Here is a 26572-nt window from a genome sequence, read left to right on the forward strand (position 1 = left end):
AACCTGCAAAATCGGTAGTGTCTCAAATACTTGTTCTCCCGACTGTATGTGACCAATAAAATGTGATGTGATTTGATTTGCTATGGTGAGTAAAATGGTGTTCTCTCATTATGTGTCTGGAAGTAGCTAACAAGCGAGCCTCTGTTAGCTCAGGTGCTTGACAGCGGTTTCGGATCAACCCTACTCCTCGGCCAGTCCCTAAAGCGCACTACGGTCAGACAACATATCACAGCCAGACAACATATCACAGCAGTTTCAGATCAACCCTACTCCTCGGCCAGTCCCTAAAGCGCACTACAGTCAGACAACATATCACAGCCGTTTCGGATCAACCCTACTCCTCGGCCAGTCCCTAAAGCGCACTACGGTTTTCGGATCAACCCTAATCCTCGGCCAGTCCCTAAAGCGCACTACGGTCAGACAACATATCACAGCCGTTTCGGATCAACCCTACTCCTCGGCCAGTCCCTAAAGCGCACTACGGTCAGACAACATATCACACAGCCAGACAACATATCACAGCCGTTTCGGATCAACCCTACTCCTCGGCCAGTCCCTAAAGCGCACTACGGTCAGACAACATATCACAGCCGTTTCGGATCAACCCTACTCCTCGGCCAGTCCCTAAAGCGCACTACGGTCAGACAACATATCACACAGCCAGACAACATATCACAGCCGTTTCGGATCAACCCTACTCCTCGGCCAGTCCCTAAAGCGCACTACGGTCAGACAACATATCACACAGCCAGACAACATATCACAGCCGTTTCGGATCAACCCTACTCCTCGGCCAGTCCCTAAAGCGCACTACGGTCAGACAACATATCACAGCCAGACAACATATCACAGCAGTTTCAGATCAACCCTACTCCTCGGCCAGTCCCTAAAGCGCACTACAGTCAGACAACATATCACAGCCGTTTCGGATCAACCCTACTCCTCGGCCAGTCCCTAAAGCGCACTACGGTTTTCGGATCAACCCTAATCCTCGGCCAGTCCCTAAAGCGCACTACGGTCATATCACAGCCGTTTCGGATCAACCCTACTCCTCGGCCAGTCCCTAAAGCGCACTACGGTCAGACAACATATCACAGCCGTTTCGGATCAACCCTACTCCTCGGCCAGTCCCTAAAGCGCACTACGGTCAGACAACATATCACACAGCCAGACAACATATCACAGCCGTTTCGGATCAACCCTACTCCTCGGCCAGTCCCTAAAGCGCACTACGGTCAGACAACATATCACACAGCCAGACAACATATCACAGCCGTTTCGGATCAACCCTACTCCTCGGCCAGTCCCTAAAGCGCACTACAGTCAGACAACATATCACAGCCAGACAACATATCACAGCCGTTTCGGATCAACCCTACTCCTCGGCCAGTACCTAAAGCCCACTACGGTTTTCGGATCAACCCTACTCCTCGGCCAGTCCCTAAAGCGCACTACGGTCAGACAACATATCACAGCCGTTTCGGATCAACACATTCGCTAACCGTTTGCTTCAGCCAGTCTGACGAGTCGCTGTGCGGTGAGTTGTTTAGTCATAAAGGGTGGAGTCCCGACTCTCGCTCAGGGAACTAGTTTTTCCACTCTTTCTCAGCCTCCCTTCTCTCTTTCTCTTTCTCCTTTTCCATTCACTGAGCTCTGTTGCAGACTCGATCTCCGGTAAGTTTATACCGCTCTTATTAACCGACAACATCAGTGGGTTTATGAGTTGTTTAAGTGGTTAGTCTTCTGAATCAGACAGTTGATGTTTATTCTGTGAGCGGTGAGATACACCAGAATACTATCAGATGAGGGGATAAATAAATACAATTCAACTTGGTTCATTGTAACCGGAGTTATTTCAATAACCTCCGGTAGGCAACATTCGGGTTTTAATAACCAAAGCGGTTTTCCGTTTCCTTCATACGAATGTGACTCTATCTTCGGAACAGTTTAAACGACAACATATTTTGACCCCATGTCCCCATCACTGAAAGACAAGACTGTCAGGAACACATACAGTACGTGTCTTCTACAACAGAGTGGACTAGACCAGACACTCAATCAGACTGGAGGGAAAATAACATCGTCGATAATGACGTTGTGAATCTTTTCAACACAGAAGTTCAGACAAACGTATTTCCTGATAATATTCTGAACTCCCCAATACATTTCGGATGCATTTCAGTCACTTCAAACCAGACTTCTTTAGGATTGAAAATACTGTCAGAGGTACTGTCAGACTGATTTGTAATAGACTGTCATAACCCCATTTTAAGAGAGTAAACATTGACCGCTGGTTACATTACATTGGTAACCCCTGGGCTAAAACAAACAGAGACGCTAACTACCTTTAGCCCTGTTCACTATAGTGTCTCCAGCGGTGGAAAAACGGCTGGATTCTCATAGTTGACTAAAAGTAAAGATAAATGAACAGAAAATGACTCAAGTGAAAGTCACCCAGTAAAACACTACTTGAGTAAAAGTATTTGATTTTTAATATATTTAAGCATAAAAAGTAAATGTAAAAGAATGAATTTTAAATTCCTTATTAAGCGAACCAGACGGCACACTTTTATTATGTTTTATTATTTACAGATAGCCAGGGGCACAGTTCAACACTCAGACATCATTTACGGATAGCCAGGGGCACAGTTCAACACTCAGACATCATTTACAGATAGCCAGGGGCACAGTTCAACACTCAGACATCATTTACAGATAGCCAGGGGCACAGTTCAACACTCAGACATCATTTACAGATAGCCAGGGGCACAGTTCAACACTCAGACATCATTTACAGATAGCCAGGGGCACAGTTCAACACTCAGACATCATTTACGGATAGCCAGGGGCACAGTTCAACACTCAGACATCATTTACAGATAGCCAGGGGCACAGTTCAACACTCAGACATCATTTACAGATAGCCAGGGGCACAGTTCAACACTCAGACATCATTTACAGATAGCCAGGGGCACAGTTCAACACTCAGATATCATTTACAGATAGCCAGGGGCACAGTTCAACACTCAGACATCATTTACAAACAACACATTTGTGTTTAGTGAGTCCTCCAGATCAGAGGCATTAGAGATGACCAGGGATGTTCTCTGTTTAGTGAGTCCTCCAGATCAGAGGCATTAGAGATGACCAGGGATGTTCTCTGTTTAGTGAGTCCTCCAGATCAGAGGCAGCAGAGATGACTGGGGATGTTCTCTGTTTAGTGAGTCCTCCAGATCAGAGGCAGCAGAGATGACTGGGGATGTTCTCTGTTTAGTGAGTCCTCCAGATCAGAGGCAGTAGAGATGACCGGGGATGTTCTCTGTTTAGTGAGTCCTCCAGACCAGAGGCAGTAGGGATGTTCTCTGTTTAGTGAGTCCTGCAGATCAGAGGCAGTAGAGATGACCAGGGATGTTCTCTGTTTAGTGTGTCCTCCAGACCAGAGGCAGTAGGGATGATCAGGGATGTTCTCTGTTTAGTGAGTCCTCCAGACCAGAGGCAGTAGGGGGAGAAGGGCCTCGGTCAGGGAGGTGACAAACCTTCCAGAAGGACAACCATCTCTACAGGTCTTCGTGGTAGAGTGGCCAGACGGAAGCCACTCCTCAGTAAAAGGCATGACAGCCCGCTTGGAGTTTGCTAAAAGGCACCTAAAGGGCTCTCAGACCATGAGAAACAAGATTATCTGGTCTGATGAAACCAAGATTGAACTCTTTGGCCTGAATGCCAAGTGTCACGTCTGGAGGAAACCTGGCACCATCCCTACGGTGAAGCAGGGTGGTAGCAGCATTATGCTGTGGTGATGTTTTTCAGTGGCGGGAACTGGGAGACTAGTCAGGATCGAGGGAAAGATGAACAGAGCAAAGTACAGAGAGATCCTTGATGAAAACCTTGAAGGTTCACCTTCCAACAGGACAACGTCCCTAAGCACACAGCCAAGACAAGGCAGAAGTGGCTTCGGGACAAGTCTCAATGTCCTTGAGTGGCCCAGCCAGAGCACGGACTTGAACCCGATCGAACATCACAGGAGAGACCTGAAAATAGCTGTGCAGCGACGCTCCCCATCCAACCTGACAGAGCTTGAGAGGATCTGCAGAGAAGAATGGGAGAAACTCCCCAAATACAGGTGTGCCGAGCTTGTAGCGTCATACCCAAGAAGACTCAAGGCTGTAATCACTGGGTCTGAATACTTATGTAAATGTCATATTTCCGTATTTTATTTTTAATACATTTGCCCAAAAAAATTATAAACCTGCTTTTGCTTTGTCATTATGGGGTATTGTGTGTAGATTGATGAGGGGTGAAAAATGATGTAATCCATTTTAGAATAAGCCCGTAACGTAACAACATGTGGAAAAAGAGAAGGGGTCTGAATACTTTCTGAATGCCCTGTATCTAGCCAGCTCTGAACACCTGTGTGTAAGCCAGTGGGCGCGTTCGAACGGATCACTTTTATCAAGTCGGGGACTGTCATTGTCATCTAGCCAGCTCTGAACACCTGTGTGTAAGCCAGTGGGCGCGTTCGAACGGATCACTTTTATCAAGTCGGGGACTGTCATTGTCATCTAGCCAGCTCTGAACACCTGTGTGTAAGCCAGTGGGCGCGTTCGAACGGATCACTTTTATCAAGTCGGTGACTGTCATTGTCATCTAGCCAGCTCTGAACACCTGTGTGTAAGCCAGTGGGCGCGTTCGAACGGATCACTTTTATCAAGTCGGGGACTGTCATTGGTCAGCCTTTCAAAGTGTGTTGCATTATAGGGCTAAAAACTGTCCGACTTGCACCTAGATGTCAACTCCATGAACTTTACACATCATGTGATCAAAGTATTGGCCATTGAGAGGTCTACAGATTCTAAGTATTGGCCATTGGGAGGTCTACAGATTCTAAGTATTGGTCATTGAGAGGTCTACAGATTCTAAGTATTGGTCATTGAGAGGTCTACAGATTCTAAGTATTGGCCATTGAGAGGTCTACAGATTCTAAGTATTGGCCATTGAGAGGTCTACAGATTCTAAGTATTGGTCATTGAGAGGTCTACAGATTCTAAGTATTGGTCATTGAGAGGTCTACAGATTCTAAGTATTGGCCATTGAGAGGTCTACAGATTCTAAGTATTGGTCATTGAGAGGTCTACAGATTCTAAGTATTGGTCATTGAGAGGTCTACAGATTCTAAGTATTGGCCATTGAGAGGTCTACAGATTCTAAGTATTGGCCATTGAGAGGTCTCCATAAGAATGAATGGAATTCTACAGGTTCAAGGACACAAGGCCTGTGGGCTCTCCTTCTCCGTGGCCGATGTGGGTAAGACATTTAAGAGTGTTAACTCTCGCAAGGATGGCATCCCTAGCCGCTTCCTCCGAGCATGAGCAGACCAGCTGGCTGGAGTGTGTTTATGGACATATTCAATCTCTCCCTGTCCCAGTCTGCTGTCCCCACTTGTTTCAAGATGTCCGCTATATTGTTCCTGTACCTAGGAAAGCAAAGGTAACTGAAATAATTGACTATCGTCCTGTAATACTCACTTCTGTCATCATGAAGTGCTTAGAGAGGCTAGTCAAAGATCATATGTCCTCTACCTTACCTGAAACCTTAGACCCACTTCAATTTGCTTACCGCCCCAATAGATCCACAGACGATGTAATCGCCATCACACTGCACACTGCCCTATCCCATCTGGACAAGAGGAATACCTATGTAAGAATGCTGTTCATTGACTATAGCTCAGCATTCAACACCATAGTACCCTCCAAGCTCATCATTACGTTCGAGACCCTGGGTCTTGACCCCGCTATGTGCAACTGGGTCCTGGACTTCCTGACTGGCCGCCCCCAGGTAGAGAAGGTAGGAAACAACATCTCCACTTCGCTGATCCTCAACAAAGGAACCCCACAAGGGTGCGTTCTGAGCCCTCTCCTGTACTCCCTGTTCACCCATGACTGCGTGGCCATGCATGCCTACAACTCAATCATCAAGTTTGCAAACGACACAACGGTAGTAGGCTTGATTACCAACAATGACGAGACTGCCTACAGGGAGGAGGTGAGGGCCCTCGGAGCGTGGTTCCAGGAAAATAATCTCTCACTCAACGTCAACCAAATAAAGGAGCTGATCGTGGACTTCAGGAAAATGCAGAGGGAGCACTCCCCCTATCCACATCGACGGGACAGCAGTGGAGAAGGTCGAAAGTTTTAAGTTCCTCGGTGTACACATCACTGACAAACTGAAATGGTCCACCCACACAGACAGCGTGGTGACGAAGGCGCAACAGCGATTTCACTACACCCAAAATAACATCTGCTAAATATGTGAATGTGACAAATAAAATTAGATTTTATTTGAATGACATTTAAATAAAGTATTTTTGATTTAAAAAAAACAAACATTTAGCAAAGCTCTAAAAATGATACTTAAAGGAAAATGTTTAAAATATATTTGTTTGTTTTTTATCAGTATGTTTAGCTGACATAATGTAGCGGCTGCATGAAGGTGTCTGTAGTAGAATACAGGTGGTATAAACCAATAGGGACACTAAAACTTCCCAGATCAAATGTTTAGCTGACAGTTAAGCAAGCTGTGGATAAGAAGCTAGTTATGGGTGAGCTGTGGATAAGAAGCTAGTTATGGGTGAGCTGTGGATAAGAAGCTAGTTATGGGTGAGCTGTGGATAAGAAGCTAGTTATGGGTGAGCTGTGGATAAGAAGCTAGTTATGGGTGAGCTGTGGATAAGAAGCTAGATATGGGTGAGCTGTGGATAAGAAGCTAGATATGGGTGAGCTGTGGATAAGAAGCTAGTTATGGGTGAGCTGTGGATAAGAAGCTAGTTATGGGTGAGCTGTGGATAAGAAGCTAGTTATGGGTGAGCTGTGGATAAGAAGCTAGTTATGGGTGAGCTGTGGATAAGAAGCTAGTTATGGGTGAGCTGTGGATAAGAAGCTAGTTATGGGTGAGCTGTGGATAAGAAGCTAGATATGGGTGAGCTGTGGATAAGAAGCTAGATATGGGTGAGCTGTGGATAAGAAGCTAGTTATGGGTGAGCTGTGGATAAGAAGCTAGTTATGGGTGAGCTGTGGATAAGAAGCTAGTTATGGGTGAGCTGTGGATAAGAAGCTAGTTATGGGTGAGCTGTGGATAAGAAGCTAGTTATGGGTGAGCTGTGGATAAGAAGCTAGTTATGGGTGAGCTGTGGATAAGAAGCTAGTTATGGGTGAGCTGTGGATAAGAAGCTAGTTGTGGGTGAGCTGTGAGTGAGCTGTGGGTGAGCTGTGGATAAGAAGCTAGTTATGGGTGAGCTGTGGATAAGAAGCTAGTTATGGGTGAGCTGTGGGTGAGCTGTGAGTGAGCTGTGGGTGAGCTGTGGGTGAGCTGTGGATAAGAAGCTAGTTATGGGTGAGCTGTGGATAAGAAGCTAGTTATGGGTGAGCTGTGGGTGAGCTCTGAGTGAGCTGTGGGTGAGCTGTGGGTGAGCTGTGGATAAGAAGCTAGTTATGAGTGAGCTGTGGATAAGAAGCTAGATATGGGTGAGCTGTGGATAAGAAGCTAGTTATGGGTGAGATGTGGATAAGAAGCTAGATATGGGTGAGCTGTGGATAAGAAGCTAGATATGGGTGAGCTGTGGATAAGAAGCTAGTTATGGGTGAGCTTTGGGTGAGCTGTGGGTGAGCTGTGAATGAGCTGTGGGGGAGCTGTGGGTGAGCTGTGAATGAGCTGTGGGGGAGCTGTGGGTGAGCTGTGGGTGAGCTGTGAGTGAGCTGTGAATGAGCTGTGGGGGAGCTGTGGGTGAGCTGTGAGTGAGCTGTGGGTGAGCTGTGGGTGAGCTGTGGGTGAGCTGTGGGTGAGCTGTGAGTGAGCTGTGGGTGATCTGTTGGTGAGCTGTGGGTGAGCTGTGGGTGATCTGTGGGTGAGCTGTGGGTGAGCTGTGGGGGAGCTGTGGGTGAGCTGTGAGTGAGCTGTGGGTGAGCTGTGAGTGAGCTGTGAGTGAGCAGTGGGGGATCTGTGGGGGAGCTGTGAGTGAGCTGTGGGTGAGCTGTGGGTGAGCAGTGGGTGAGCTGTGAGTGATCTGTGGGTGATCTGTGGGTGAGCTGTGGCTGTTGCAGAACAGAATAACATATTCTATAATTGTTGTATGAATGGAAACATGCAGTGATTTCTTCATGACATTAAAAGTGGAACACGTTTTGTCTGCGTTTTGAAGCGTTTGGCTGGTCGGGATGTGATTCTAAGTGTGTTTCTCTTTTCAGACACCTCCTCCTCCTAATCAAACCAACGGTCACCAATCTACCACAATGGTAAGTTGACTTCCCTGAAGACCCCTCTACAGTGGAACGTTTCCCTGCCCCCAACTGGAGGATTCTGATGTTCAACTTTCCATTTCTCCCTGTAATGTGACACGCTATCAGCAGCACAGCCCATGAGACTGTCATTAAATAATCATTAGCTAAACAACATGAACACAGAACAATAGACAATATCAACACAGAACAATAGACAATATCAACACAGAACAATAGACCGGTAGAATGGAGGGAGATCATTATAGAGTAGGTTATTACACTAGACCAGTAGGTTATTACACTAGACCAGTAGGTTATTACACTAGACCAGTAGGTTATTACACTAGACCAGTAGGTTATTACTCTAGACCAGTAGGTTATTACACTAGACCAGTAGGTTATTACACTAGACCAGTAGGTTATTACACTAGACCAATAGGTTATTACACTAGACCAGTAGGTTATTACACTAGACCAGTAGGTTATTACACTAGACCAGTAGGTTATTACACTAGACCAGTAGGTTATTACACTAGACCAGTAGGCTATTACACTAGACCAGTAGGTTATTACACTAGACCAGTAGGTTATTACACTAGACCAATAGGTTATTACACTAGACCAGTAGGTTATTACACTAGACCAGTAGGTTATTACACTAGACCAGTAGGTTATTACACTAGACCAGTAGGTTATTACACTAGACCAATAGGTTATTACACTAGACCAGTAGGTTATTACACTAGACCAGTAGGTTATTACACTAGACCAGTAGGTTATTACACTAGACCAGTAGGTTATTACACTAGACCAGTAGGTTATTACACTAGACCAGTAGGTTATTACACTAGACCAATAGGTTATTACACTAGACCAATAGAATGGAGGGAGATCATTATAGAATAGGTTATTACACTAGACCAGTAGGTTATTACACTACACCAATAGGTTATTACACTAGACCAGTAGGTTATTACACTAGACCAGTAGGTTATTACACTAGACCAGTAGGTTATTACACTAGACCAGTAGGCTATTACACTAGACCAATAGGTTATTACACTAGACCAATAGGTTATTACACTAGACCAGTAGGTTATTACACTAGACCAGTAGGTTATTACACTAGACCAATAGGTTATTACACTAGACCAATAGAATGGAGGGAGATCATTATATAATAGGTTATTACACTAGACCAGTAGGTTATTACACTACACCAATAGGTTATTACACTAGACCAGTAGGTTATTACACTAGATCAGTAGGTTATTACACTAGACCAGTATGTTATTACACTAGACCAGTAGGTTGTTACACTAGACCAGTAGGTTATTACACTAGACCAGTAGGTTATTACACTAGACCAGTAGGTTATTACACTAGACCAGTAGGTTATTACACTAAACCAGTAGAATGGAGGGAGATCATTATAGAATAGGTTATTACACTAGACCAGTAGGTTATTACACTAGACCAGTAGGTTATTACACTAGACCAGTAGGTTATTACACTAGACCAGTAGGTTATTACACTAGACCAATAGGTTATTACACTAGACCAGTAGAATGGAGGGAGATCATTATAGAATAGGTTGTTACACTAGACCAATAGGTTATTACACTAGACCAGTAGGTTATTACACTACACCAATAGGTTATTACACTAGGCCAATAGGTTATTACACTAGACCAGTAGGTTATTACACTAGATCAGCAGGTTATTACACTAGACCAGTAGGTTATTACACTAGACCAGTAGGTTATTACACTAGACCAATAGGTTATTACACTAGACCAGTAGGTTATTACACTAGACCAGTAGGTTATTACACTAGACCAGTAGGTTATTACACTAGACCAGTAGGTTTCCCATCCCAGTTAAGTCCAAGTCAATGTGGGTTCCCATCCCAGTTAAGTCCAAGTCAATGTGGGTTCCCATCCCAGTTAAGTCCAAGTCAATGTGGGTTCCCATCCCAGTTAAGTCCTAGTCAATGTGGGTTCCCATCCCAGTTAAGTCCTAGTCAATGTGGGTTCCCATCCCAGTTAAGTCCAAGTCAATGTGGGTTCCCATCCCAGTTAAGTCCAAGTCAATGTGGGTTCCCATCCCAGTTAAGTCCAAGTCAATGTGGGTTCCCATCCCAGTTAAGTCCAAGTCAATGTGGGTTCCCATCCCAGTTAAGTCCAAGTCAATGTGGGTTCCCATCCCAGTTAAGTCCAAGTCAATGTGGGTTCCCATCCCAGTTAAGTCCAAGTCAATGTGGGTTCCCATCCCAGTTAAGTCCTAGTCAATGTGGGTTCCCATCCCAGTTAAGTCCTAGTCAATGTGGGTTCCCATCCCAGTTAAGTCCAAGTCAATGTGGGTTCCCATCCCAGTTAAGTCCAAGTCAATGTGGGTTCCCATCCCAGTTAAGTCCAAGTCAATGTGGGTTCCCATCCCAGTTAAGTCCAAGTCAATGTGGGTTCCCATCCCAGTTAAGTCCAAGTCAATGTGGGTTCCCATCCCAGTTAAGTCCAAGTCAATGTGGGTTCCCATCCCAGTTAAGTCCAAGTCAATGTGGGTTCCCATCCCAGTCAATGTGGGTTCCCATCCCAGTCAATGTGGGTTCCCATCCCAGTTAAGTCCCAGTCAATGTGGGTTCCCATCCCAGTTAAGTCCCAGTCAATGTGGGTTCCCATCCCAGTTAAGTCCAAGTCAATGTGGGTTCCCATCCCAGTCAATGTGGGTTCCCATCCCAGTTAAGTCCCAGTCAATGTGGGTTCCCATCCCAGTCAATGTGGGTTCCCATCCCAGTTAAGTCCCAGTCAATGTGGGTTCCCATCCCAGTTAAGTCCCAGTCAATGTGGGTTCCCATCCCAGTTAAGTCCAAGTCAATGTGGGTTCCCATCCCAGTCAATGTGGGTTCCCATCCCAGTTAAGTCCCAGTCAATGTGGGTTCCCATCCCAGTTAAGTCCCAGTCAATGTGGGTTCCCATCCCAGTTAAGTCCAAGTCAATGTGGGTTCCCATCCCAGTTAAGTCCAAGTCAATGTGGGTTCCCATCCCAGTTAAGTCCAAGTCAATGGGTTCCCATCCCAGTCAATGTGGGTTCCCATCCCAGTCAATGTGGGTTCCCAGTGCATTTCAACTCTTCTGATGATTTTCTCACAAATATTTTGTAATGCTTCTGATGAAAGACAACTCTAGTTTCTAGAAAAGCACACTGCTACAGACAGTTGGAGGCCTTCTAATGAAAACCAGCCCTCTTCATTTCTAGAAAACCACAGTGTGTGTCTCTGTGTGTGTGGAGCAGAGGGGCTGTATTTGGGGAAGTCAGTATGAGTCATGTGTGTGGGCCTTTCTTCAGACAGGGTGGGGCTCTGCCTCCTCTCTCTCTCTCTCTCTTCCTCCTCTCTCTCTCTCTCTCTCTCTCTCTTCCTTCTCTCTCTCTCTCTCTCCTCCCCTTCCCTCTCTTCCTCCTCTCTCGCTCCTCCCCCTCCCTCTTCCTCCTCTCTCGCTCCTCCCCCTCCCTCTCTTCCTCCTCTCTCTCTCCCCCCTCTCTTCTGCTCTCTCTCTCTCCCTCCCTCCCTCCCTCCCTCCCTCCCTCCCTCCCTCCCTCCCTCCCTCTCAATTCAATTCAAGGGTCTTTATTGGCATGGGAACACATGTTTACATCGCCAAAGCAAGTGAAATAGATAGAACTCTCTCTCTCACACACACACACACCACACACAGACACACACATGTACACACACACACAAAGAGCGGGGGAGGGAGAAGTTGTAAACCGGACACTGATAGTTTGAGTAAACAGTAGATAGTGTGTTTACTGATGTCATTAATCAGATCTCTGACAGACGCTTCCTGCCACATCGATACGTAGTGTAGACTGGGACTACACCACTTTATCAACAGGTTCATTACATTAGTAGACTGGGACTACACCACTTTATCAACAGGTTCATTACATTAGTAGACTGGGACTACACCACTTTATACTGTCAACAGGTTCATTACATTAGTAGACTGGGACTACACCACTTTATCAACAGGTTCATTACATTAGTAGACTACTGTACCCACAATCCTCTCTGGTCTACCCTGGACTACATTACCCACAGTCCTCTCTGGTCTACCCTGAACTACTTTACCCACAGTCCTCTCTGGTCTACCCTGAACTACTTTATCCACAGTCCTATCTGGTCTACCCTGAACTACATTACCCACAGTCCTCCTATGTGTCTGTTCTCTGATAGGCTGGTCGAGGCAGTGTGAGAGCCAGTGGAAACTTCAACGCCAACCAAGATGCAGAGACCCTCTACAAGGCCATGAAGGGACTGGGTCAGTGGTGTGTGTGGTCTGAAAGTGATGCAAAGTGAGGGAGTAACCATGGCACCAAAGATTTGACTATGGTGTTTGTTGTTACCATAGGAACCGATGAGGATTCCATCATGAAGTTGTTGACGTCTCGTAGCAACAGCCAGAGACAGCAGATCAAAGCTGCATACAAGACCCTGCATGGCAAGGTCAGAACACAACCACAACCACAATATAACCACAATACAACCACAACCACAATATAACCACAATACAACCACAACCACAATACAACCACAATACAACCACAACCACAATACAACCACAATACAACCACAACCACAATACAACCACAATACAACTACAACCACAATACAACCACAACCACAATACAACCACAATACAACCACAACCACAATATAACCACAATACAACCACAATGCAAACACAACCACAATACAACCACAATACAACCACAATACAACCACAATACAACACAACCACAATACAACCACAATACAACCACAATACAAATACAACCACAATACAACCACAATACAACCACAACCACAATACAACCACAACCACAATACAACCACAATACAACCACAACCCCAATACCACCACAACCACAATACAACCACAATACAACCACAACCATCATACAACCACATTACAACCACAACCACAATACAACCACAATACAACCACAACCACAATACAACCACAATACAACCACAATACAACCACAACCACAATACAACCACAATACAACCACAACCACAATACAACCACAATACAACTACAACCATCATACAACCACAATACAACCACAATACAACCACAACCACAATACAACCACAACCACAATACAACCACAATACAACCACAACCACAATACAACCACAACCATCATACAACCACAATACAACCACAATACAACCACAACCACAATACAACCACAACCACAATACAACCACAATACAACCACAACCACAATACAACCACAACCACAATACAACCACAATACAACCACAACCACAATACAACCACAACCACAATACAACCACAATACAACCACAACCCCAATACCACCACAACCACAATACAACCACAATACAACCACAACCACAATACAACCACAACACAACCACAATACAACCACAACCACAACCACAATACAACCGCAACCACAATACAACCACAACACAACCACAATACAACCACAACCACAACCACAATACAACCACAATACAACCACAACCACAATACAACTACAACCACAATACAACCACAGCCACAGTACAACCACAATACAACCACAACCCCAATACCACCACAACCACAATACAACCACAATACAACCAAAATACAACCACAACCACAATACAACCACAACCACAATACAACCACAGCCACAATACAACCACAACCACAATACAACCACAATACAACCACAATTCAACCACAATACAACCACAACCACAATACAACCACAATACAACCACAACCACAACCACAATACAACCACAATACAACCACAACCACAATACAACCACAATACAACCACAACCCCAATACCACCACAACCACAATACAACCACAATACAACCACAACCACAATACAACCACAACACAACCACAATACAACCACAACCACAATACAACCGCAACCACAATACAACCACAACACAACCACAATACAACCACAATACAACCACAATACAACCACAACCACAATACAACTACAACCACAATACAACCACAGCCACAATACAACCACAATACAACCACAACCCCAATACCACCACAACCACAATACAACCACAATACAACCACAATTCAACCACAATACAATACAACCACAATACAACCACAACCACAATACAACCACAACCACAATACAACCACAGCCACAATACAACCACAATACAACCACAATACAACCACAATACAATACAACCACAATACAACCACAACACAACCACAACCTCAACACAACCGCAACCACAATACAACCACAACCACAATACAACCACAACACAACCACAACCACAATACAATACAACCACAACTACAGTACAAATACAACCACAACACAATCACAACCACAACACAACCACAATACAACCACAACCACAATACAACCACAATACAACCACAATACAATCACAACCACAACACAACCACAATACAACCACAACCACAATACAACCACAATACAACCACAATACAACCACAACCACAATACAACCACAATACAACCACAACTACAATACAACCACATTACAACCACAATACAACCACAACCACAATACAACCACAATACAACCACAATACAACCACAACCACAATACAACCACAATACAACCACAACTACAATACAACCACAATACAACCACAACACAACCACAACCTCAACACAACCGCAACCACAATACAACCACAACCACAATACAACCACAACACAACCACAACCACAATACAATACAACCACAACTACAGTACAAATACAACCACAACACAACCACAATACAACCACAACCACAATACAACCACAACACAACCACAATACAATCACAACCACAATACAACCACAATACAACCACAACACAACCACAATACAATCACAACCACAATACAACCACAACACAACCACAATACAACCACAACCACAATACAACCACAATACAACCACAACTACAATACAACCACATTACAACCACAATACAACCACAACACAACCACAACCACAATACAACCACAACACAACCACAATACAACCACAATACAACCACAATACAACCACAATACAACCGCAACACAACCCTAACACAACCCTAACACAACCCTAACACAACCCTAACATAACCATAACACATCCCTAAACACAACCATAACACATTCCTAAACACAAATCAAATCAAATCAAATGTGTTTATATTGCCCTTTGTACATCAGCTGATATCTCAAAGTGCTGTACAGAAACCCAGCCTAAAACCCCAAACAGCAAGCAATGCAGGTGTAGAAGCACGGTATTTCTCAATATTTCTCTCTCTCTCTCCTTTCTCTCTCTCTCTCCCTCCCTCCTCTCGTCCTCCTCCCTCTCTCTCTCTCTCTCTCCCCTCTCTCTCATCTCATCTCTCCCCTCTCTCTCTCTCTCCTCCCCTCTCTCTCTCTTTCTCCTCCCCTCTCTCTCCTCTCCTCCCCTCTCTCTCCTCTCCTCCCCTCTCTCCTCTCCTCCCTCCTCCTCCTCCTCTCTCTCTCCTCACACCTCCTCTCTCCTCTCTTCTCTCTCTCTCCCCCCCCCCTCTCTCTCTCCCTCCCTCCTCTCGTCCTCCTCCCTCTCTCTCTCTCTCTCCCCTCTCTCTCATCTCATCTCTCCCCTCTCTCTCTCTCTCCTCCCCTCTCTCTCTCTTTCTCCTCCCCTCTCTCTCCTCTCCTCCCCTCTCTCTCCTCTCCTCCCCTCTCTCCTCTCCTCCCTCCTCCTCCTCCTCTCTCTCTCCTCACACCTCCTCTCTCCTCTCTTCTCTCTCTCTCCCCCCCCCTCTTTCTCTCCCTCCCTCCCTCCCTCTCTCCCTCCCTCCCTCCCTCCCTCCTCTCTCCAGGACCTGGTAGGTGATCTGCAGGGTGAACTGGGAGGAAAGTTTGAGACTCTGGTAGTGGCTCTAATGACTCCGCCCATCCTCTACGATGTGACATCACTACGGAACGCCATCAAGGTATTTTACCCAGGACTAGTGATGTCATATCCTGTGAGTGACGGTGTGATGTCATAGTGACTGTGTGTTGATGTCACGGTGTAGGGGGCGGGGACCGATGAGAAGGTGCTGATTGAGATCCTGTCTTCTAGAACGGCCCAGCAGATTAAGGACATCACTGCTGCCTATCGCCAGGGTAACACACACACACACACACACACACACACACACACACACACACACTGACTCACTGATGGTGTCTGTGTGTTCCAGAGTTCAATAAGAACCTGGAGGAGGATGTAACAGGAGACACGTCAGGTCACTTCAGGAGACTGCTGGTCATCCTGCTACAGGTGAGGGGTCAGAGGTCAGGGGAACATAGATCTGGTATATATAGATGTGTGGGACATAGATCTGTACGAGCCAAAAGTTTGGACACCTACTCATTCCAGGGTTTTTATTTATTTTTTACTATTTTCTACATTGTAGAATAATAGTGAAGAAATCAGAACTCATAACCCATATGGAATCATGTAGTAACCAAAAAAGTGCCTTGATGACAGTTTTGCACACTCTTGGCATTCTCTCAACCAGCTTCATGAGGTAGTAACCTGCAGTTCAATTTTTTTTTACCTTTATTTGACTTGGCAAGTCAGTTAAGAACAAATTCTTATTTTCAATGACGGCCTAGGAACAGTGGGTTAACTGCCTTGTTCAGTGGCAGAACGACAGATTTGTACCTTGTCAGCTTGGGGATTTGAACTTGCAACCTTCCGTTATGGCACATAGATATGACAGATATAGATGTGTGGGACATAGATCTGACAGATATAGATGTGTGGGACATAGATCTGATAGATGTGCTCTTTCTCCTCTCAGGCCAGCAGACAGCAGGGGGTACAGGAGGGGAACATAGAGGCTGACGCACAGGTAAGAGAGAGTTAGTTTGAGAATCACGTGTGTAGATTTACTGCTCAGTAAAACACTCCCCACACAGAGAAAAGAGTCAGCCCGAGAATTGAACCCTGTGGCACCCCCATAGAGACTGTCAGAGGTCCAGACAACAGGCCCTCCGATTAGACACACTGAACTCTATCTGAGAAGTAGGTGGTGAACCAGGCAAGGCAATCATTTGAGAAACCAAGGCTGTTGAGTCTGCCGATAAGAATACGGTGATTGACAGTTAATCAATTTGAAGGACTGTCATGTACAGAATTACGTGTATTTACAACAGGTGGTGATATACAGAATCAAACTAAAACTCCCCAAATCAAGTCAAATCAAGTCAAATCAAGTCAAATCAAGTCAAATCAAGTCAACTACAAAGTCAAGTCTGTTTCAGTTAAGCAACAATGTATTTAACCTCAATGTAAAGTCAATGTATTTATCCTCAATGTAAAGTCAATGTATTTATCCTCAATGTAAAGTCAATGTATTTATCCTCCAATGTAAAGTCAATGTATTTATCCTCCAATGTAAAGTCAATGTATTTAACCTCCAATGTATTTATCCTCCAATGTAAAGTCAATGTATTTATCCTCCAATGTAAAGTCAATGTATTTATCCTCCAATGTAAAGTCAATGTATTTAACCTCCAATGTATTTATCCTCAATGTAAAGTCAATGTATTTAACCTCCAATGTAAAGTCAATGTATTTATCCTCCAATGTAAAGTCAATGTATTTATCCTCCAATGTAAAGTCAATGTATTTATCCTCCAATGTATTTATCCTCAATGTAAAGTCAATGTATTTATCCTCAATGTAAAGTCAATGTATTTAACCTCCAATGTAAAGTCAATGTATTTAACCTCCAATGTAAAGTCAATGTATTTAACCTCCAATGTAAAGTCAATGTATTTATCCTCCAATGTATTTATCCTCAATGTAAAGTCAATGTATTTATCCTCCAATGTAAAGTCAATGTATTTATCCTCCAATGTAAAGTCAATGTATTTATCCTCCAATGTATTTATCCTCAATGTAAAGTCAATGTATTTATCCTCAATGTAAAGTCAATGTATTTAACCTCCAATGTAAAGTCAATGTATTTAACCTCCAATGTAAAGTCAATGTATTTATCCTCCAATGTAAAGTCAATGTATTTATCCTCCAATGTAAAGTCAATGTATTTATCCTCCAATGTATTTATCCTCAATGTAAAGTCAATGTATTTATCCTCAATGTAAAGTCAATGTATTTAACCTCCAATGTAAAGTCAATGTATTTATCCTCCAATGTATTTATCCTCAATGTAAAGTCAATGTATTTAACCTCCAATGTAAAGTCAATGTATTTATCCTCCAATGTAAAGTCAATGTATTTATCCTCCAATGTAAAGTCAATGTATTTATCCTCAATGTAAAGTCAATGTATTTAACCTCCAATGTAAAGTCAATGTATTTAACCTCCAATGTAAAGTCAATGTATTTATCCTCCAATGTATTTATCCTCAATGTAAAGTCAATGTATTTAACCTCCAATGTAAAGTCAATGTATTTAACCTCCAATGTAAAGTCAATGTATTTATCCTCCAATGTATTTATCCTCAATGTAAAGTCAATGTATTTAACCTCCAATGTAAAGTCAATGTATTTATCCTCCAATGTAAAGTCAATGTATTTATCCTCCAATGTAAAGTCAATGTATTTATCCTCAATGTAAAGTCAATGTATTTATCCTCCAATGTATTTAACCTCAATGTAAAGTCAATGTATTTATCCTCCAATGTATTTAACCTCAATGTAAAGTCAATGTATTTAACCTCAATGTAAAGTCAATGTATTTATCCTCCAATGTAAAGTCAATGTATTTAACCTCAATGTAAAGTCAATGTATTTATCCTCCAATGTAAAGTCAATGTATTTATCCTCCAATGTAAAGTCAATGTATTTAACCTCAATGTAAAGTCAATGTATTTATCCTCCAATGTAAAGTCAATGTATTTATCCTCCAATGTAAAGTCAATGTATTTATCCTCCAATGTAAAGTCAATGTATTTATCCTCCAATGTATTTAACCTCAATGTAAAGTCAATGTATTTATCCTCAATGTAAAGTCAATGTATTTATCCTCCAATGTAAAGTCAATGTATTTAACCTCAATGTAAAGTCAATGTATTTAACCTCCAATGTAAAGTCAATGTATTTATCCTCCAATGTATTTATCCTCCAATGTAAAGTCAATGTATTTATCCTCAATGTAAAGTCAATGTATTTATCCTCCAATGTAAAGTCAATGTATTTATCCTCAATGTAAAGTCAATGTATTTATCCTCCAATGTAAAGTCAATGTATTTATCCTCAATGTAAAGTCAATGTATTTATCCTCCAATGTAAAGTCAATGTATTTAACCTCAATGTAAAGTCAATGTATTTATCCTCCAATGTAAAGTCAATGTATTTATCCTCCAATGTAAAGTCAATGTATTTATCCTCCAATGTAAAGTCAATGTATTTAACCTCCAATGTATTTAACCTCAATGTAAAGTCAATGTATTTATCCTCCAATGTAAAGTCAATGTATTTAACCTCCAATGTAAAGTCAATGTATTTATCCTCCAATGTATTTATCCTCCAATGTAAAGTCAATGTATTTATCCTCAATGTAAAGTCAATGTATTTATCCTCCAATGTAAAGTCAATGTATTTATCCTCCAATGTAAAGTCAATGTATTTATCCTCCAATGTAAAGTCAATGTATTTATCCTCAATGTAAAGTCAATGTATTTATCCTCCAATGTAAAGTCAATGTATTTATCCTCCAATGTAAAGTCAACATTCAGTTCAGTTCCACAATCCAGAAAGAAAATCCCCAAATCAGTAAACATCCACTGGGGAAATGATCCCAGGCTTGATGTGATCAGTTCAGTAGGCCTGAGAAAGAAAGTTCAACTGATTTTCATTATCAACACAATGTCCCTTCAGTCTTGTGTGGAACTGAGAACTGGGTTTTTAAACCAACAGTTTATTTAGAGACCAAACATTTGTGATTGTGACAACAACAGCTGTAGAGCTTCATACAGCATGTCAGTTATTTGACTGTGTAAGTGTGGTGTGTGTGTGTGTGTGTGTGTGTGTGTGTGTGTGTGTGTGTGTGTGTGTAGACTTTGTTCTCTGCAGGAGAGAAGAAGTTTGGGACCGATGAAGAACAGTTCATCACCATCCTGGGGAACAGGAGCGCTGAACACCTGAGGAGAGGTAGGAGGGGTGGGGGGTGAACACCTGAGGAGAGGTGGGGGGGTGGCTGAACACCTGAGGAGGGGTGGGGGGTGGGGGGTGAACACCTGAGGAGAGGTAGGAGGGGTGGGGGGTGAACACCTGAGGAGAGGTGGGGGGGTGGCTGAACACCTGAGGAGGGGTGGGGGGTGAACACCTGAGGAGAGGTGGAGGGGTGGGGGGTGAACACCTGAGGAGAGGTAGGAGGGGTGGGGGGTGAACACCTGAGGAGAGGTGGGGGGGGTGGGGGGTGAACACCTGAGGAGAGGTGGGGGGGTGGCTGAACACCTGAGGAGGGGTGGGGGGTGAACACCTGAGGAGGGGTGGGGGGTGAACACCTGAGGAGAGGTAGGAGGGGTGGGGGGTGAACACCTGAGGAGAGGTGTGGGTGTGTGTGTGGGGGGGGGGGGGGGGGGGGGGGTGGTGAACATCTGAGGAGAGGTGGGGGGGTGAACACCTGAGGAGAGGTGGGGGGGGCTGAACACCTGAGGAGAGGTGGGAGGGTGAGCACCTGAGTAGAGGTGTGTTTGTGTGGGGGGGGGGGGGGGGGGGTGAACACCTGAGGAGAGTTGTGTATATAAAGGGTATCAACACACACTTTCTGTGACCTGTGTGTGTGTGTGTGTATCAGTGTTTGCTGCGTACATGAAGCTGGCAGGGTATGAGATGGAAGAGAGTATTCAGAGAGAGACTTCTGGAGGACTGAGAGACCTGCTACTGGCCGTGGGTAAGACACACCACACACACACCACACCACACACACACCACACACACACCACACCACACCACACACACACACCACACACACACACCACACACACCACACCACACCCCACCCCACACCACACACACACCACACACACACACACACACCACACCACACACACACCACACCACACCACACCACACCACACCACACCACACCACACACACACACACACACACACACACACACACACACACACACACACACACACACACACACACACACACACACACACACACACACACACACACACACACACACACCACACCACACCACACAGTTCTCTCTCTCTGTCCTCTCTCTCCTCTCTGTCTCTCTCTCTGTCTCTCTCTCTGTCTCTCTGTCCTCTCTTCCTCCATCTCTGTCTCTCTCTCTCTCTGATCTCTCTTCCTCCATCTCTGTCTCTCTGTCCTCTCTCTCCTCTCTGTCAATTCAATTCAAGGGCTTTATTGTCATGGGAAACGTGTTAACATTGCCAAAGCAAGTGAGGTAGATAATATATAAAGTGAATATATAAAGTGAAATAAACAATAAAAATTAACAGTAAACATTACACATACAGAAGTTTCAAAACAATAAAGACATTACAAATGTCATATTATATATATACAGTGTTGTAACAATGTACAAATGGTTAAAGGACACAAGATAAAATAAATAAGCATAAATATGGGTTGTATTTACAATGGTGTTTGTTCTTCACTGGTTGCCCTTTTCTTGTGGCAACAGGTCACAAATCTTGCTGCTGTGATGGCACACTGTGGAATTTCACCCAGTAGATATGGGAGTTTATAAAAAGTGGGTTTGTTTTCAAATTCTTTGTGGATCTGTGTAATCTGAGGGAAATATGTATCTCTAATATGGTCATACATTGGGCAGGAGGTTAGGAAGTGCAGCTCAGATTCCACCTCGTTTTGTGGGCAGTGAGCACATAGCCTGTCTTCTCTTGAGAGCCATGTCTGCCTACGGCGGCCTTTCTCAATAGCAAGGCTATGCTCACTGAGTCTGTACATAGTCAAAGCTTTCCTTAATTTTGGGTCAGTCACAGTGGTCAGGTATTCTGCCGCTGTGTACTCTCTGTGTAGGGCCAAATAGCATTCTAGTTTGCTCTGTTTTTTTGTTAATTCTTTCCAATGTGTCAAGTAATTATCTTTTAGTTTTCTCATGATTTGGTTGGGTCTAATTGTGCTGCTGTCCTGGGGCTCTGTGGGGTCTGTTTGTGTTTGTGAACAGAGCCCCAGGACCAGCTTGCTCTTCTCCAGGTTAATCTCTGTCATCTCTTCGTTATGGAAGGTTTGGGAATCGCTTCCTTTTAGTTGGTTGTAGAATTTAACGTCTTTCTTCTGGATTTTGATAATTAGTGGGTATCGGTCTAATTCTGCTCTGCATGCATTATTTGGTGTTCTACGTTGTACACGGAGGATATTTTTGCAGAATTCTGCGTGCAGAGTCTCAATTTGGTGTTTGTCCCATTTTGTGAAGTCTTGGTTGGTGAGCGGACCCCAGACCTCACAACTATAAAGGGCAATGGGCTCTATGAAGGCCCTTCTTGCCTTGTCTCTCAGATCGTTCACAGCTCTGTCTCACTCTGTCTCTCTCCTCTGTCTCTCTTTCTGTCTCTCTCCTCTGTCTCTCTCTCTGTCCTCTCTTCCTCCATCTCTGTCTCTCTCTCTCTCTCTCTCTGTCCTCTCTTCCTCCATCTCTGTCTCTCCTCTGTCTCTCTTTCTGTCTCTCTCCTCTGTCTCTCTCTCTGTCCTCTCTTCCTCCATCTCTGTCTCACTCTGTCTCTCTCCTCTGTCTCTCTTTCTGTCTCTCTCCTCTGTCTCTCTCTCTGTCCTCTCTTCCTCCATCTCTGTCTCTCTCTGTCTCTCTCTCTGTCCTCTCTTCCTCCATCTCTGTCTCTCTCTCTCTCTTTCTGTCCTCTCTTCCTCCATCTCTGTCTCTCTCCTCTGTGTCTCTCTCGCTGTCCTCTCTTCCTCCATCTCTGTCTCTCCTCTGTAGTAAAGTGTGCTCGGAGCGTCCCAGCCTACTTTGCAGAAACTCTGTACTATTCGATGAAGGTAAGAATCTATTTTCTCCATACTAGGAAGAAGATCATTCTATATTGGATATGTGTTTTTAGAACTGTATGTGTGTGTGTGTGTGTGTGTGTGTGTGTGTGTGTGTGTGTGTGTGTGTGTGTGTGTGTGTGTGTGTGTGTGTGTGTGTGTGTGTAGGGTGGTGGAACTGACGACCAGACCTTAATCAGAGTGATGGTGAGTCGTAGTGAGGTGGACATGTTGGATATCAGAGCTGATTACAGACGCCTCTTCGCCAAGTCTCTGCACTCTGCTATACAGGTATATACTGAATATCTCTCTTCCCCTTGCTCTCAGTACTCTGCTATACAGGTACAATGGGGCAAAAAAGTATTTAGTCAGCCACCAATTGTGCAAGTTCTCCCACTTAAAAGGATGAGAGAGGCCTGTAATTTTCATCATAGGTACACTTCAACTATGACAGACAAAATGAGAAAAAAAAATCCAGGAAATCACATTGTAGGATTTGTAATTAATTTATTTGCAAATTATGGTGGAAAATAAGTATTTGGTCAATAACAAAAGTTTATCTCAATACTTTGTTATATACCTTTTGTTGGCAATGACTGAGGTCAAACGTTTACTGTAAGTCTTCACACACTGTTGCTGGTGTCCCTCCATGCACATCTCCTCTAGAGCTGAGTAAGTATGTGTGTGTTCCAGGGAGATACCTCTGGTGACTACCGTAAGGCCCTCCTCCTGCTCTGTGGCGGCAATGACGCGTAACCGTGGCGATGATCCCTGAAGGAGCGATACCTGGAAAGACCTCCTCTCTGAATGGCCCCTCTAGCTGTCAATCACTCTCTGAGTCCTGTGTAACCCAATAGGAGAGCTCTGCTGGCCACGGTGCAGCACTGTGATAGGTTATGATAGGTTTAATCCTGTGTGTATCTGTAGCTAACATCCTTAAAGCTTTACTCTGCTTCATATCTACATCACTAAAGTCATAATAATGCTGGAAGTCATGTTTTAATATCAGTTATATAACAACTAAAGACTGTTCATGTTTTACTATCAGTTATAGAACAACTAAAGACTTCATGTTTTACTGTTTCTAAGACAAGACTGAAGACATAATAAACATTTTGACAGCAGGTTTGTAGTGAGACGTGTCTGTCTGTCTGTGTAGTGAGATGACCTGGTCGCTAGGAGACACAACTGTTAACTTTTATTCAGTTATCCGTAGTTTGAAGTTTTATTGGGATTATAACAACACATGATATGCAGTCATCTAAAATAACATTTAACCAATTCCAGTCCAGAGCAGTGGGATCAAACTGTAGAACCCCGTTTCTACATTTATAAAAACAGATTTAAAAAAAAAAAAAAAAACACTACATTTTTATCTCTGGGACCCTCAAGACGACAAATCAGATTAAGATTACTGAATGTAATTATTTACCTTCAGAGGTGAATGTATCAAACCGTGATAAGTGTTTTGTTGTTGTGTACTATCCTCAAACAAAAGCGTGGTATTTTTTTGTTGTTGTAAAAGCTACTGAAATTGGACACTGCAGTTAGATTAACATTAATTTATGAATTTGAGCTTTCTTCCCATATAAGACATGTCTATGTCCCGGAATTGGCTGTTGTTTACAGAGTAATTCTAGTCACATTATCTCATATTGAGCAACAACTGTCCCGGTTTAGGGACACCAATCCCATAAAGGTTAACCTCTTTGGGCTAGGGGGCAGTATTTCCCATAGAGGTTAACCTATTTGGGCTAGGGGGCAGTATTTCCCATAGAGGTTAACCTCTTTGGGCTAGGGGGCAGTATTTCCCATAGAGGTTAACCTCTTTGGACTAGGGGGCAGTATTTCCCATAGAGGTTAACCTCTTTGGGCTAGGGGGCAGTATTTTCACGTCCGGATGTGTAACGATCGTTGTTGGAATGAGGTGAGGACCAAAGCGCAGCGTGGTAAGTGTTCATCATATATTTATTCAACCGAGAACACTAAACAAAATAACAAATGAGAAACTAAACAGTTCTGAAAGGTGACATACACACAACAGAAAACAAACACCACAACTCAAAGGAGAAACCAGGCTGCCTAAATATGGTTCTCAATCAGGGACAACGATAAACAGCTGCCTCTGATTGAGAACCATACCAGGCCAAACATAGAAATCCCAAATTATAGAAAAAGGAACATAGACAACCCACCCAACTCACGCCCTGACCATACCAAAACAATGACATACTAAAAGAACTGTCAGAACGTGACAGGATGAAAAGCGTGCCAAAAGTAAACTGCCTGCTACTCAGGCCCAGAAGCTTGGATATGCATATAATTGGTAGATTTAGATAGAAAACACTCTACAGTTTCTAAAACTGTTAAAATATTGTCTGTGAGTATAACTTATTTGGCAGGCGAAACCCTGAGGACAAACCATCAAGGATTTTTTTTGTTGAGGTCACTGTGTTTTTAATTGGTTTTCTATGGGAAACTATATTTATTAGGCACCTGGTTGCAGTTCCTATGGCTTCCACTAGATGTCACCAGTCTTTAGAAATTGGTTGATATATTTCCTTTAAGAAATGAAGAAAATTAGAAAATGTTTGGTGAATGTGACTTGGTGCGCGTGACCCTGGAGCTCGCTCCACGTTGATTTTATCCGCTATCGAACACAGTATATTCCGTCTTAAATTTGATCGATTATTTACGTTTTAGGATACCTAAGGTTGGATTAGGAAAGTTGTTTGAAATGTTTGGACCAAGTTTACAGGTTACTTATTAGGTCATTTGTAGTCATGTTGGGCGAGTTGGAACGGTGTATTTCTGAATCAAACGCGCCAAATAAATTGACATTTTGGGGATATGAAGAAGGAATTTATCGAACAAAAGAACCATTTGTGATGTTTCTGGGACATATTGAAGTGCCAACAGAAGAAGATCTTCAAAGGTAAGGCATGATTTATATCGTTATTTCTGACTTTCGTGTTGCACCTGTCTGGTTGAAATATGATTTTCATTTGTTTGTATGATGGGGCGCTGTCCTCAGATAATCGCATGGTTTGCTTTCGCCATAAAGCCTTTTTGAAATCTGACACGGCGGCACGGCCATAACAAAGCCATCACCTACAGACGAAACTGGAGAGGAGTCTCCTAAGAAAGCTGGTCCTGCTGCTCTGTTCACAGACCCCAGGACAGCAACACAATTAGACCCAAACAAATCATGAAAAAACAAAAATATTATTATTTGACACATTAGAAAGAATTAACAAAAAAACTGAGCAAACTACA

At 43.5% G+C, this 26572-nt stretch overlaps 1 protein-coding gene across 2 annotated transcripts; it reads left to right on the forward strand.

Annotated features, from left to right (window-relative positions):
- The first annotated feature begins 1423 nt into the window (after positions 1-1423).
- Positions 1424-24420, forward strand: LOC110515472 (annexin A5). 2 transcript variants are annotated; one of them, XM_036971984.1, is made up of 13 exons: positions 1424-1537; positions 8238-8285; positions 12505-12589; positions 12680-12774; positions 16174-16287; positions 16372-16462; positions 16540-16619; positions 17146-17196; positions 20371-20464; positions 21114-21209; positions 23250-23308; positions 23465-23587; positions 23990-24420. In XM_036971984.1, the coding sequence occupies exons 2-13, from the start codon at positions 8283-8285 to the stop codon at positions 24050-24052; spliced, it is 954 nt and encodes a 317-aa protein (XP_036827879.1). In that variant the 5' UTR covers positions 1424-1537; positions 8238-8282; the 3' UTR covers positions 24053-24420. The 2 variants fall into 2 exon arrangements, with proteins under 2 accessions (XP_036827879.1, XP_036827878.1); XM_036971983.1 differs by having other exon boundaries at positions 1523-1674.
- Positions 24421-26572: the final 2152 nt, after the last annotated feature.

This window comes from Oncorhynchus mykiss, unplaced genomic scaffold (genome assembly GCF_013265735.2).
Source record: "Oncorhynchus mykiss isolate Arlee unplaced genomic scaffold, USDA_OmykA_1.1 un_scaffold_87, whole genome shotgun sequence".
Taxonomy (NCBI): domain Eukaryota; kingdom Metazoa; phylum Chordata; class Actinopteri; order Salmoniformes; family Salmonidae; genus Oncorhynchus; species Oncorhynchus mykiss.

Bases quoted from the DNA above. Each gene is read 5' to 3' on its own strand.
- LOC110515472 (XM_036971984.1), top strand. The intron at 16,463-16,539 runs GTAACACACACA...TGTGTGTTCCAG, and splicing joins CACTGCTGCCTATCGCCAGG to AGTTCAATAAGAACCTGGAG. The intron at 20,465-21,113 runs GTAGGAGGGGTG...TGTGTGTATCAG, and splicing joins CGCTGAACACCTGAGGAGAG to TGTTTGCTGCGTACATGAAG.